Source organism: Cucumis sativus, chromosome 3 (genome assembly GCF_000004075.3).
Source record: "Cucumis sativus cultivar 9930 chromosome 3, Cucumber_9930_V3, whole genome shotgun sequence".
NCBI lineage: Eukaryota > Viridiplantae > Streptophyta > Magnoliopsida > Cucurbitales > Cucurbitaceae > Cucumis > Cucumis sativus.
This window is the reverse complement of record NC_026657.2, coordinates 13,272,401-13,287,833: the sequence shown is the minus strand read 5'-3', so window position 1 is coordinate 13,287,833 and position 15,433 is coordinate 13,272,401. Positions and strand designations below refer to the sequence as shown.

The window sequence follows — 15,433 nt, the reverse complement described above, 5'->3', positions numbered from 1 at the left end:
CAGGTTAATTTTCATAAATATATAATATAACACAAATATTATTTTGAAATAAATCAAATTTGTAGATTTAATATATGGTTAAACTAAGCGTAAGAAATAGAAAAATTAATTTAAAAATTCAAAGGACGAATCAACCCCTTCCTTTCGTCACAAAAGAAGGAATTTGATGAAGAACAAAAAACAAGTCCTCTTTCACAGTCGAAAAGCGAACTGATTTTACGATTCTTTATAGTTGAAGAAAAAGGAAAAGGAAAATGGAGGATTCTCGATCATCAGACGGCGGAAGTGAGAGGCGAAGTTCCGTCATTAGTAGGAGAGGGACGAACGGGACGTTGAACGTCATATTTACTGATCCGCAGATTCTCGATTGCTATATTTGTTGCGAACCCTTGTCAATTCCTGTTTTCCAGGTCTCATTAAAACTCTCTTCTCCTTTAAAATTGTGTTTATTGTTCATCTGGATACTACTGATGCTTTGTTTTTTCTCGCATAGCTTTTTTGGTTTTTGTTACTTTGGATACTGTAGTTTCGCTTGTGTGTGGTTGTTGCTGTTGACGATTTTAAAATCCCCTTTTCTTTGAGCTTTTCTCATTTTCTCTTTTCGAAGTTTATTGTTTAGACTATGCATTTCCATTGGAAGTAATTATAGATTGTTATGGAAATTCTGGAGTTATGATGTAAATAGTCTTAGACAATGGGAGAAAATTGCTTTACCTTGTTTATATTATCTTGAGTAAATGTTCGAATCAAACGACAGTTTATTTGATTTAACTTCAACTTTTCAATTGTATGGATTATTGGATTTTCTTCACTGTTTAGAAACATGAACTTGAAGGTATAGATATAGAAGAACATCAAGTTTATATTTGGGTTTATAGTCTCTTATATTCATGATTTTATTTGATCTCATAACATATACTTTGGTTGTTGGATGTATTAGTGTGAGAATGGGCATATTGCTTGCTCTAGCTGCTGCACCAAAGCTCAGAATAAATGCCCTAGCTGCACCTTAGCAATTGGCTACATACGTTGCAGGGCAATTGAGAAGGTTTTGGAATCAATCAAGTTACCATGTCAAAACGCAATATACGGATGCAAAACCGTGATGGGTTTGAACCTGATAAACGACCATGAGTCCTTATGCAGATATGAACCCTGCTCATGCCCTTTGGACAATTGCACCTTTGTTGGTTCAACAGAGCAGTTGGGCTTACACTTCACCAAAAAACACAAAGACTCAGCCAAAATCTTCTCATACAATACGAGGTTCACTATATGCTTGAACAATGGTGATACTCATCGTATCCTTAAAGCAGAGAATGATGGAGTTTTGTTCTTCCTATCTTACACATTTGAAATTTTTGGGAATGCTGTAACTATGAACCGGATTGGACCTTTGTCATCTGAGAAAAAGTTCTGTTATGAAATTAAAGCCAAAACACTGGGGAGTGTTCTTTCTTTACAATCAATAGCAAAGGAGATCCAAGGTTTGATAAAAGTTCCTCCTTCCAAGGGATCACTTTTGATTCCTAACGAGTACTTTGGATCTTCCACCCAGACTATGTTGGAGATTAGCATTTGGCCTGCACACTAAAGACAAAAACTGTGAATCAATAGCACGTTTGCTGATCTTCTTGGTTCATTGAACTTTGAATCTTTCTGGCTGCTTTTTTTTATCTTTTCAAAGGACTTGTGTCTACTTTTGTACATATTATCATATTTTGTCTTGGATAGATACCTAGGACATCTTTTTTATAATTTTGTATCTATTATCATTTTTGGTACACCTAAACCTTAAAAGAATTGTGTAAAAAATAAAAAATGTTAGTTTGACCTAGTTTTATCCTTTTTCGTACATCTAAACCTTAAAAGAATTGTGTAAAAAATGTTAGTTTGACCTTGTTTTATAATCCTGCGTTAAAAAAACAGATCAACGTGAATTATCCAACCCAAGTTGCTTAAATTTTGTATTGTGTTGGAATTTTGTATTGTGTTGGATTGGGTTAGAAAATTGAAGAAAAAAAAAACTTAGTATGAGTCTTAGGTTGTGCAAATAAGAGTCAGGTGACCCGACCAGACCCGGTTATGCATATAATATATATAAATCCTAAACATATTTTATCTTCTCCCAGCCTTGCAGAGTCGCACGTCTCCTTCAAGCCTCGCCACCACCTTTGCCAATCGTCTCAACCCTCGTAGTCATTCCCATCCCTCAACTTAGTTACTCTTTTTTAGCTTTTTTTTTTAATCTTTATAATTCTCTAAAATTATGAAAACTTTTCACATTCTTGTTGGTTGAGAAAAGAAATTGAAACAAAATGGATCGAAATGAAAAATAGAAGGAAAGGGTTTTGAAACCGGGGACAAAGTTGCCTCGAGATCATCCCTAGTTTTAAAACTGACAAACCTGGGACAAAGCACCAAGATTTTACATAACGGAGTAGAGTTGTTTCTTCTTCCTCCAACTATGTGTGGAGTTGTTTCCAATGCCACATGAATTAAGTGTAGAGCTAAGAGCGAGAAAGCGAAAAAAAATGAGACGAAGCTGGAAAGTGAGCTATAGTAAGAAAAGTAAAGAGAATATGAATAAGACAAATGCGAATCAACTTAGTTACTCTTTTTTAGCATTTTTTTTTCTATAGACTTGGTGCTCGCAACAACCTTCCTGAAATCAGACACCAACAAATTTCTAGATTTATTCATGGGTTACGGGATGAAATTAAGGATATTGTCAACTTACATGTATCTTCTCACTTTTCTTTCAAATGCTACTTCCTTTGCATCTAAGATTGAAGTCACTCAAAAGAGCAAGAATACCAAAATCTATAAAAGAAAGAACAGTTGGGACAAACAACAAAGAAAACCCCACTAACTCATTTATATGCTTTCAATAAGGAAACTCATCCATACTTTCACAGCTTGTCAAGAAAGATGACATTCCACCAAAAAAATCTGGCCACTAAACCAGATGTAAATACTAGTAAAAAGAAGGTTGACAGCCTTTATAATCGTCGTACTTTTGGTAAATGTTTTCGGTGTGGTTATTAAGGACATCTATCCAATGAGGGCCCTCAAAGAAGAGCTTTAACAATTGAAGAATGACAAGAAGATGATGATTCAGATGATAACATCTATGAAATTTCAACACCGGACGAGGGAGATCAATTATCTTGTGTAGTTCAAAATCCTTTTCACTCCAACAGCTAATCGTATACCTCAAAGAAACTCTCTTTTCACAACAAGATGCATTGTTCACGGTAAAGTGTGTCAAGTTATTATTGATAGTGGTAGGAGTGAAAATTTAGTATCTAAAAAAGTTGTTTCTTTTGGGATTTATGTCCTAAAGCTCGTAAATTGTAAATATAATCCATTGATCGTTGTTAATAAAGTGTTATTATTGTAATAATTGTTATTAATTATATTATTAGTTTTGTCTTAATAACCCAAATCCAATAAACTAATACCCTAAGCTGTTTAATGAGTCTTAAACAGTACGTAGAGACATACATGGATCAATGTTTGAGAAAGGGTCTATAGTATAGAGATAAGACTACTGTTACGAACACTCGTGAATGACTAACTTACTGTTATTTACCTATATCCGTGGACACAAAAATATATCTACAGAGAGAAGAGTTCAATTGTGAGTCTTTAGTGGAGTGTACACACAATTAACAAATATTAATTAATGTGGTTGATGTGTTTAGCCAATTAATCTCAAATTGTTGTAGTTTATGATATTTAAGTCCATTAGGTCTCCTTCCTAGCTCGTAAAGGTAATGAGATTTATTTATATTGGTTGTAATTTGAAATGTTCAAATTTACTTTAGGAATTAGTTTCATGTATAGTGATACATTATAATATAAAGGTTATCAAACTTTATTATATAAATTTAATTTTAGATATGATTAAAAATTAATTTATGAGAAGTAAAATATTTGAATGAGTTCCAATATTAATTTAATGTGAATTGGATTCATATTAAAATTATTGAATACGAAATAAACTTATATTTGAATATGATTCAAATATAGTTTAAATTAAATATAATTTATGAGAAATAAAATATTTAATTTAGCTCTTAATTAATTGGAGAATTAATTAATAGTTTTATTTAATTTAATTTAATTTAATTAATATAAAATTATAAGATATTGGAGAGATATTCTTTAAATAAAGTATTAATTAAAATATGATTTAATTAATTATTAACTAATTGATTAATGGTTAATTAATGAGTAGATTTGAAATTTCTATTAATTTATTTTTTTTTAAATTAATAGAATCTCATCCTTCTGTCTTATTCTAGAGAGTTATAAATATGTAGAAGAAAACAGTTTTATTTAATCAATCAATTAAGAAAAATAATTTCTCCCTAAACATTTTTCTCATCACAATTGGTTCTCACAAATCAATCTCATCTAGTGGTATCTCAATTTGGAGATTTATTTTGTAGATTCAAATATATCTAATCTATAATTAGAAAGCTTTTAAGTCTTGGTAAGAAAACTAATTTCTTAATTATTTTTACCAATCTACTCGTATTTTATGATTTCCAAATTAATTTGAGGAATGATTCTGAAAAATCTTCCATTGACATGGACTTTTATCCCCTCAATTATAAGTTTCATGAGTTATATAAAATATGTTGATATTATAAATATATGAAATGGGATAAGCATGATGCATGACATTACTTAGTTAAATGTAATTTGTTGTATTTAAATGAATGACTTATGTTTGCTTGATTTTCATATATTTTTTTAATATAAGTGTTATATTAATTAAGATGAAAATCAATTTGCATAGAGCATATTACATCCAAAGTTTAATATAATTGCTATATTAATGTAATGTTTTGCATGTTACATGATTTATTATTTATTATAATTTGATTTTAATTAATTAAACCATAATATGCATATTATAAACTTCATGCAAAACATAGGAACTTAGAGTTAATTTAATTTAATTTTAAATTATTTAAAATTAAATTGACCTAATATCACATGGATTAGAATTATATCTTATTTTGGTTTAATGAAACTAAATAGGAAAAATAGGATTTAATGATCTTTTTTTGTTTCTTAGCTGACAATTGTTTGTTTGGTGAGAAGAGTCCTCTCAATATTCGGGTCTTGGCTTAATGATCCATATTTTCTTTGTGAAGGATGAATTTATCTCAACTAATTATTTTGTACAAGTGACATTTTCACATACACTTTTATGATTGATGACCCGCTCTTCACAATATGTAGTATAACCTTCTAATTATGTCAAATTATTTCATTGTGCACTACCGCATTTTTATAACTTATCACATTTGAGATTGACAATGCCCATCTTTAATACGATAAAATCTCAACGGTCATATGACGTGTTCTGGATCACAAATCCTCTCCATTAAAAATAACAACCATAAAATTATTATTAAAAAATTATCAAAAATAGCAAATTTGATAAAATCAAAAATTTAAATTCTATCCATAACAAACATTTGATAATGAGTGATATATTTCTATTAGTGACATTGATAATCATCCATAAAAATAACTATGACTGAATCTGAAAATTTTATTATAGTCGATAAATATTTTAATTTATTTCTATTTGTAAAATTACGGCAAAAAAAAACTATTTTCGTTTTGAATTTCCTTCTCGTTTACTAGTTCAGCAATGGATAAAAACGAGGCGGAAGGAGCCCGAATCCACCACTGAAGAACACTAAACAATATCAATGACTTCCTCGCTCATGTTTCGTCGCTTTTCCTGTTTTCACTCTCCATCTTCTCCTTCTTCAGTTTTCTCCAAGAAGAAGCCCCTCGTTTTCCTGGGTTCTCCTCAGGTTCTCCATTTTTCTTTACACTTTTTGGTAGTTGGTTTTCTCATTCCGTTGCTTAATAGAAGAAATGCCTTTTTCTTAGGTCTCAACCGTAGTTCTTGATGCTCTTCTTAATGCATCTTCTCTCGCAGATGCAGCTTTTGAGGTATCCATTAAGCTCTTACCTCTTCACTTCACTCTTGTGTATGATTGATGTGAGTTTGGTTTTGCCCGATTGCCGCTCCCCAGTTTCTTACTATGTTCGTGTTTAGTATAATTGTTAATATGAATTTAGAGAAGAAGAATGGGGGCTGGAGGAAGTTGTATAGGAAATGATTGTAACTTGTTTCATTTAGAACTATGTCAGAAATCACAACAACCTATTTCATGTTTTGAACTATTTCTAACTATAAAATCTCCGATCAGTATTTGAACACGGGACAAACCCAATTAAGAACTATAACTCAATACCTGGATTGGTGGGCGCTCTTTTCAGTCTTCTTTTAGAATCAATGCCGAGGGATTTCCATTAAGCTCCCATAGGCTATACGTGAATCTATTGCATTGGTTATGTGAAGGTTATCTGCAGTGATAATCAACATCAGTCAAATTGCCATTCTGTTTTGACATTAATCACTGTTTTTATTAACTGTTGAAAGCTTATCATTGAACTTGAAGGTATGGAGTCGGTAGAATTTATGAGTATTACTGTCCTTTGAGCGAAAATTTTAGAATTTCTAGCGTAAGCCACTTATAGGAAGAATAGCCTTCCACTGTGTTTCTAATTTCTTTATAAAGACCCTATCCTCTTCTACTCACCTAGAAGGTGAATTTTGTGATCTAATACCAAATTTTCAATCTTATCATTACCTTATTAACATTTCTAAGAAAACAACCATACCTTATTAACAATGGTTTCTTGTAACATGGAATAAGTTGTGATACGATGTTAGATTGCAGAAATGTGTTTATACGATGACTAATGCTAAATTGTTTAGATTGCAGCTATTGTTACTCAACCACCTTCTAGAAGGGATAGGGGGAGAAAGCTGATGCCTTCTCCAGTTGCACAATATGCCCTTGATAAAGGCTTCTCTTCTGACCTTATTCTTACGCCTGAAAAAGCTGGAGAGGTAGTGTTACCTTTTTTTTGAGGTGAAGGCTTAAGGATTTGATTCTGCTTGCTATGGTGATAGAAACAACTGAATTTTAAGAATGTGGAAATTTCTAAATTATAAGCATGCTGTGAGAGTGTATGAGGCGTACTTCTACAACATTGGGCATCAAGTTTATTTCTTCCAATGAAGAACCTTCTATGTTTATTTTGTAAGTGCATGATAAATCTGTGGTATTTGTGGAGTCTAAAAGTTGTGATGGATGGTAATTAATTTTGCACTGGTTATTGCTTGTTTCTATTCCTTCTATTTGTGGTAGAGAGATTTACTTTCTACTTTTTTATTGAACTTGTCTTAGTGATCACTTTGTGCAACCGTAATACTCACAAATGAGCCTAATTCTTATTTTTCACAAGACATTTTTGAGATATTCTTACTTTTTTTTTTAATGATCATTGGTGTTAAGTTCTTAAACTTAATTACAATAATATTGATGTGGGACTTTTCAAACTTCTGTAATACTCACTTTGATGGAAAATTCTTAATGTTACAGTAGAAATTATATCTTTTTAACTGGAGACAACTTTTATTGATTAAATGAAAAGAGAGACTAATGCTCAAAAGATACAAAGCTCCACAAAGGAGAAAAAGTAAATGCAATACAATTTCAATAATTGAAGCATATTCATAAAAGATAATAAGTCTTGTAGAAATTATAATGCTTGTTTCTTCTTATTTTCCTTCAGGACATGTTCTTGAGCACCTTGAAGGTTTTGGAACCTGAACTATGTATTACAGCAGCATATGGAAATATCTTACCGACCAAATTTCTCAACATTCCAGCATTGGGTAAGCCATTTATTTCTGATGATATTCAAAGTAAAAAACAATTGTTGGAAACATAGCCAGAACTAGAAGGAAGCAGAAAAATCTTTCATGAGGTGGACAGAAAACCTGGTCAAATTTGGGAGGGTGTCGTTTTCCCTCCTGGAGTTATTCAATTAATTTCTCTTGTAATTATGATCCCTCAGGGACGGTCAATATTCACCCAAGTCTATTGCCATTATATCGCGGTGCTGCCCCTGTTCAGAGGGCATTGCAGGTTGCTTATGCTTATAAGCTATTGATATCAAGTGTTCAATTTTTTCCATACCTTCAAATAGTAATATGATTTTTGCCCCTGCTTTTAGGATGGTGTTAAGGAGACTGGCGTATCACTAGCATTCACAGTTCGTGCATTGGATGCTGGACCCATCATTGCTTCTGAAAAATTTGAAGTCAATGAGCATATCAAGGTGCACCTGTAACTATTAGTTTACAGTTTATGCAACATGACATGCATTTCTTGATTATTGATTCCTGTAAAGCACTAGTGGTTGGTATCTGAAAAATCCATCACACGGTTCACTAATAAATTATAATCAGAATACAATTGAGATGGAGTCAACTATTAGAAGTGCAATTTTTTTCCACTTTATTCCCAATACAGAGGTTTTTATGAATTCAACTACTTGTTTCATGTCTTATTCTGCACAGTTATACATCATCTGCAAACTTGCATTTTGTTCATTTTACCTTTGAACTCTTGAAGGTGGAGGGTTCATTCATCCTTTCTTCACTAACCTCCTATTCAATTTGCTAGCAGGCACCCGATTTACTTGCATTGCTATTTTTAGAAGGTGGGGCATTCTGTGTCTGTCATGAACTTCCCTTGACCTTGATGCTTCCTTTTATTCTGTCTTTTCTCGTTATTTTTTTAGCGTATCGTAACTTCTTAGTTTCTTCTGTCTTGTGAAGAGTGGCGCTGATTTCTAATTATTCATTTTATTAGATAACTTAAATCACAATACCATAAATTTGTAGCTTTTGAAGTCGTCAACTTAAATATATATGTGCGCTTCTGTTACAATCTAAAATGACCTAGTTTTTTTCTCTTTTTAACAAATAAAAGGTACAAGAGAAGGACTGTGGATAAGGGGAATAAAGAGCACTGAAAATTTACTAAAAGGAGCTCGAAGTGATGGTAATTAAAAAACGGGTAAAAGGAAGCATTAAAACATCAGACCCCACTAACCAAACCTATCATTTTTTTAATTATTTTTTAAAAGCAACAAAGATTTTCATTGATAAAATAAATAGTCTAATGCTAAACATACAAGATACTGTAACAGAGAAGATACCAAAAAATGAAAAAAAATTACAATAACTAAACTGCGTAGATAATTAACAAAAGCTTCGGAAAGAGAACACCATAATGGGGTGACAAGTCAAGCTGAACCCAACCGATCTAACTGAACTAATGATTTGTCATGGAATACCCTTTGATTACGTCAAACCATAACTCTGATAGAAGAGTTTTAAATGCGTTGGTCCATAAAATTTGAGATTTGGATGATAATGAAGGACCGGCCAGTACTTGAAGAATGTTCTCATAAAGGAGCTTCAAAGACCCATTGTAATGTAATAGGATTTGTGTAATTTAGTAAATTCAAAATTAGTTAACCTATCCCCATTTAATTATCTATAAATAGAGAGCCCCTCCCTTGTATTCACTAGATTTGATCATTTGAATAAAAGTCTATCGCTTGGTTCTACATTACATTGCAAACCAAAATATGAAAGTAAACTCCACCAACAGGAATGAGCGAATGAGCACTCGGAAAATAAATGCTGCAAGTGGGCAAATAGAACAAGGGGGTTAGTGTGTGGAAGTTGGGGTGGCAAAGCAACCTCCTTTTCCAAGAGGCCAGGAGGCAATCAAGTATTTTGATAGAGCTATAGCTAACTGAAAACATACCAAGAAGGTCTGTTTGGATTGATAAAATTTAGTTAAAATACACTTCAAATCTATTTTACGTGGTTTCCGAACACTTCAATTTTTCATAAAATGACTTATTTTCAAAATTGTACAGTTGAAAAGTTAATCTAAACATATCTAATGATCATCTCCTATAAGAAGAATGGGATAGTGCTTGTCTGCCAATAAATTAGAGTTGAGAAATAATTATCAAAAGAAAGTTATACTTTTAGACCTTTAATATTACATGGATGGTTTTAGTTGTAGTATCTTGACACGGCTTAAGTAGCACTCTAGAGGACCAAAGTGTAAAACTGGAAACTGTGAGACAAATGAAGCTTCTAATCTGCTTACTGTCCACTCTCTTCCAGGCTCTAAACTCTTGATTCGGGAACTTCCTTCTATACTTGATGGATCTGCCGAAAAGAAGGCGCAGCCTCAAGATGAATCTAAAGCTACCAAAGCTCCAAAGGTACCCTTGGTTGAGGTCTTCTATGATAAATGTACATTCAAATAAAGGGAAAGTAATTTTGGTTGGTATGCTTTAGACTGGAAGAACAACAAAATAATTAGTCATCTAATCATTCATATTGACGTAAATAAAATTTCTAACTCATTCTCTTATAATTAGTTAACATTATTTCGTTGTACAATAAAGTGAAGCAAGAAGTAGACATCCATGAACCGAGTATTGACTTCTGCAGATTGCTCCCGATGAGGCATGGCTATCATTTGATCAAGAGGCATATGTCCTACACAACAAGGTAATTTTACTCTTCTTTTTGTTCAATTTTGCAGTTAAAACATGCATCCCTTCTAGGTTCGTGCATTTGCAGGATGGCCTGGAACACGAGCTAAGATTGTTGTTGTTGATGAGAAAAGTGGTCATGACGATATCCTAGAATTTAAAATCATTACTACAAGGCTAAACGTCAATTGTAGTAGTCAGGAGACTCAAGCAGACGAGATCCGCTTTGTCAAGGACGCTTTGGTGTTCCCATGTGGAGGGCACACGTCACTTGAGGTTGGTTCCATATTGTTGCCTATTTATATTATGCTGAAGTTGGTGTTGCATACAATAGAAGTATAGCATTATCCATATTGATTAACCTAACCGTCTTTAAGAGTCAAGAGTCATGTAAATAATAAAGGGTTTAGAGAGATTGGGTTCAAGGCTTCAAGCCAAGATATCCATTTTACTTAAAAATTTAATACCATAGTAGTTTCTTTATGAGTATAGTCGAGGTTGGAAACGTGTCCGACATTCTTAGATGTGTTTGAAAAAAATATTTTTTTTCCCTTAATTTTGGACACGGTTGGATACAATTTGGACATATCTTTGGAAAGTTTTTAACCAATTTGGGTTTCTCTTATGGTTTGTACCTTATATATATTGTTCGTGTTTGTGCTTCAAATCTTATTTAGATTTTGTTTTAGATCAGTTGCATTTTCTTATGTCAACTAGATAGAACTTTCAAAATGTTAGGAAGTTGCTAGAAATTCACAAAAATTCACATCAAGCCCTTACAAACCGCCTAAGATACAAGTTTCACAACCTACCCACAGTTCCTTAATTACAAAAGAGCTTCTCAATTTGAAGAAATCATTGAAAATGAATAAAGTATAAATTTTTTATCTAAAGACATCCACCCAAGACTAATCAAAATTTAAACACATTACCAAGAAGACATACTTTAGCAGCATCCTCAAAATCTTATTATTTGTTTAATTTCCAACCATAAATTGCATAAGGTTGCCTTTATGGCATAAATCTTCACAATTTCTTTGCTTTTTCTTGAAAGTTCCACCAAATGTTGTACATTTTCTTGCACCCGAAGATCACCTCCATTTGTCACTTTGTTAACAATATTACATCTTTTCACTTGTTCTTTAAAACATATACCATCACATATTTTTGACCTAGCATAAAGTTGAATTACTACCACTGTGCACAAACATGGTTAGGCTGCATTTTCATTATGGTTCTTTGGTAATTTGACCAGGTATTGGAAGTTCAATTACCTGGAAAGAAGGTCATTAGCGCAAGCGCCTTTTGGAATGGCATGCAAGGTAAAAAGTTGAAGAAATTTGATGCAAGCAAACATTTCTTGCGCGTGTTGTCATGATATTTAGATGTTGAGTCTAGGTGAAGGGATTTGTTCATCCATTGCACATGTTGTGGTATTTAGATGTAATCCGATGCAATTTTCTGCATCATACATAGAATTATTTTGTTTTCTCATTTGTTAACATTTTCAGAATGTTGATTGATCTAAAAGTGATCTCTTTTGAGTTATTTCTCTCTTTTAAAATAGAATACGAAAATATCGAACTTTCCGTATTCTAATGACTACTATTCTATCTCTATCAATATCTATAACTATAGGCATTCATGATTTTATGTTAGAAGAAAAAAAATGAAATAAAAAACTTAGACAACTGTTGCAATGTTTTTACCCGGGTCAAGTATAGTTAAATTTTGCCTTAAAAAACAAGGCATAAACTTCAATAAAAATTCACTCAACTTTAAATTTGGATTATTTGGGTTGTTAATTTGACCAACCCAAAAAATTGGATTGGTTAAAATAATCTTCCTAACCCAACTCGTCCCAAAGGTACCCAACTCGTCCCAAAGGTTACATTATCACGTAAGGTTTGGTTTGAGTTGCAATTAATTTGATGCATTAAACTTTAATATAAAAGTTAGTTTAATAAAAGTTGATTTTGGCAAGTTTTACTTTACAAGTAAAAGTTAATTTTCTTTTCTTCCTCTCTTTTTATATATTTCATTATTTGGTGTCGAATTAAATGGGTATAAACTTTTAATAATGGTATTAGAATCTGTACTTTTAACATGTTGGTTGTTAATTCTTTTAACATGTTGGTTGTTAATTTGGTGAGGCTGATCCTCAAATTTGAGAGAAGAATATGTGGAATCGAAAGCATCCATACCAGAAAATTAGATAAGAATATATCAAGAATTTTTAGGTATAAAAGGACCCATAACTTTAAATCTCAGCTATAAAATTTAATCCCCCAAACTTTCCTAATTGAAACATTAGTCTATTTTTTTCATTTCCCCCTACATTTCATTGATGGCTTTTCTCTCCTCATCCCTTTTCCTTCTTCTATTTCCTTTAGTTTTATAGTAACTTTGTATGAATAATGGCCAATTACTTTCATGATGTATTCAACTCTACGTTCAATTTAATGATATTAAAATGTCAAGATTAAAATTACCAATTTTCTTAGGTTATAAAACATCTAAAGATTTGTTTGGATTGATTGAAAAAAAAGCTATTTTTTTTAAATAAATCATTTTTATTTAAAAGTTTTTTTTTATATAAAAGCAGTTTAAAATACACTCATCAAAATATGAAAATGTTTGAAAAGTTATTTTGAGTTATCGTCAAATACTTCATTTTTTTAAAAAAATATTAAATACTTAAAAAGTTAAATCGAACAGACTCTAGTCGTTTTACCTTTATCTCAATCTCTCTCGACGTATAGCTATATATTTTCTATATATTTTCTACACACAAATGATTGCTTCTGTGCTTATCTTTAATCTTAAACCCTAATATTAAAATGGCATGCCCCACCTCTTTTAATTAAATTAATTAAACTATAATGGTACCTCTCTTATATATGAGCCAAAAGTTTGTAATGAATGCTTCATCTCTCTTTTATTTATTTCTTTGGTTTTTGCTTTGTGGGAATAAGAAAGAAAGGAGAAGAAATGGGAGCTCTTGATTATTTTTCCAATTTTTGCATTGTCACACCAACAAGAACCAAACACAAACCAATGCAGGTACTAAAAGTAATTTAATCCTTATTTTTATATCTTGTGAAGAAGTTTTCCCCAATGGGTTTTCTTAATGTTTTTGTAATTTAGGTTATGTGTTCTTTTTAGACAGTTGAGATCAAAGTGAAGATGGACTGTGATGGATGTGAAAGAAGAGTTAGAAATGCTGTCACTTCCATGAAAGGTCTATCTTTACTCCTTCAACTATCTCGTGCCTCGCTTTAAATCTAGTTCTTATACATACTAATTGTTATCTAGTTCTTATACATACTAATTGTTACAAATAGAAAGTTTTAAAAGAGTTTTTTCTTCTATAACATTTCGAACAAATGAGTAAGTTTCAACTTTTATAATGAATGTATTAACGTCATCGTCATTATCCCAAAGAATTAGTACAAAATATATATATAATTTGTTTTTAACGTTATATCATCATTTTTTCAATTAACTACTAACGTTTAAAATGTTTAGAGATGAAATTGAAAAAAAATGTGAGTGAAAAAAATAAATAAATTTTTGCAGGAGTAAAGTCAGTTGAAGTGATGAGAAAGCAACATAGAGTGAGGGTTATTGGTAATGTTGATGCAAACAAAGTGCTAAAAAGAGTAAAAAGCACTGGAAAAAGAGCTGAATTTTGGCCTTACATTCCTCAACATCTTGTTCATCATCCTTATGCTTTTGGTGCTTATGATAAGAAAGCTCCTTCTGGCTTTGTTAGAAATGTTGTTCAAGCTTTTCCAACTCCCCATGAAGAAAACTACGTCTCTTTTTTTAGTGATGACAACGTTCATGCTTGTTCCATCATGTAGCAAACTTTAATTTATGATCACCTTTTTTCTGTCTCTCTTTCGTGCTTGATCTCCATCGAGATCTCATGCAATCCTTTTTGTTGAACGTAACCTTTAGAGTGGAGATAAAAAATTTGAATCACTTTAGTGAGATCAACTTTAAAGAAATCAACTCATAGGGATTTTGTTAACTGAGTTGATGAAATTAAATCCATCTTTTTATCTCTTTATGTAAAATTGTTTTTCTAGTGTTCGTGTGTATGAAATGAAATAATGCGATTAATGAAAAAGGTATTGGTTGTTCATTACTTGTGTAAATGTGAAGGAATATATCATGCATTTATTTCAAATTTTAATTTTTCTTCGGTTTAGACTCTATTGAAGGGACATCAAAGTAGATTGTTACAATATTCGAACTCTTTTTTAAAATCAAAATCGGTACACTTAAGTAAATATAAATCTCCATTATGTGTTGAATTATACTTTCAATAAATAATGATTAACATAGGCAACTCATTCTAATATTATATATTATGATCAATAGTTAAAATACATGCGTATTATATTTAAAATTAATCAACGTTATTGAAGAAAGATCAATTAAAAGGTTTGGTTTTGTAACGACCCGACTTTTTTTTATCTAAGTTGAGGTCCTTACTTTAACATAATGTTTAAATGTAAATGTTCGTAAAATATGTGAAAAAAATCAAATAGACATCAAAAAAATTAATTTTATTCGGACTCTATTTCAAATAAAATAAAAATACAAAAGTACCATTTATAAAATCACTAACAAACAAGTAGTTGTTCTAATCACAAAACTTTGTTTAATCATAAAATTTAAAAACATTTAAGACCTTAAGCGGAAGCAAATTTTGAAAACTAGGTTTCCATATGGTGATCACGAGTCCTTCCTATCCCTCGTCGGTTTACCTCTCGTATTACTTTTGTTTGAAAAATTTAAACATGAAAAGAGTGAGTATAAAAGTATACTCAGTAAGAGGGTCACTATAGTTGGTCCCGTTAGGAGTAAAAATGTTAACTTCCTATTGGGAGGTATCCTACATTATAACAATCTCATGATCCTGTAGGATGCACGCAATCAG

General features: G+C 31.6%; 3 protein-coding genes across 3 annotated transcripts; all 3 read left to right on the top strand.

The window, feature by feature from the left end:
• The first annotated feature begins 129 nt into the window (after positions 1-129).
• LOC101206998 (E3 ubiquitin-protein ligase SINA-like 10) lies at positions 130-1,837 on the top strand. Its single transcript, XM_004140690.3, has 2 exons — positions 130-410; positions 941-1,837. The coding sequence occupies exons 1-2, from the start codon at positions 255-257 to the stop codon at positions 1,592-1,594; spliced, it is 810 nt and encodes a 269-aa protein (XP_004140738.2). The 5' UTR covers positions 130-254; the 3' UTR covers positions 1,595-1,837.
• Positions 1,838-5,675: 3,838 nt separating this feature from the next.
• Positions 5,676-12,075, top strand: LOC101207238 (methionyl-tRNA formyltransferase). Its single transcript, XM_004140691.3, has 11 exons — positions 5,676-5,846; positions 5,926-5,988; positions 6,821-6,955; positions 7,684-7,786; positions 7,969-8,039; positions 8,128-8,232; positions 8,583-8,616; positions 10,106-10,206; positions 10,439-10,498; positions 10,555-10,758; positions 11,738-12,075. The coding sequence occupies exons 1-11, from the start codon at positions 5,739-5,741 to the stop codon at positions 11,858-11,860; spliced, it is 1,107 nt and encodes a 368-aa protein (XP_004140739.1). The 5' UTR covers positions 5,676-5,738; the 3' UTR covers positions 11,861-12,075.
• Positions 12,076-13,403: 1,328 nt separating this feature from the next.
• LOC101207489 (heavy metal-associated isoprenylated plant protein 21) lies at positions 13,404-14,635 on the top strand. The gene is made up of 3 exons (XM_004140692.3): positions 13,404-13,545; positions 13,648-13,723; positions 14,062-14,635. Exons 1-3 carry the CDS (start codon positions 13,405-13,407, stop codon positions 14,346-14,348), a joined length of 504 nt encoding a protein of 167 aa, XP_004140740.2. The 5' UTR covers position 13,404; the 3' UTR covers positions 14,349-14,635.
• The last annotated feature ends 798 nt before the right edge of the window (positions 14,636-15,433 follow it).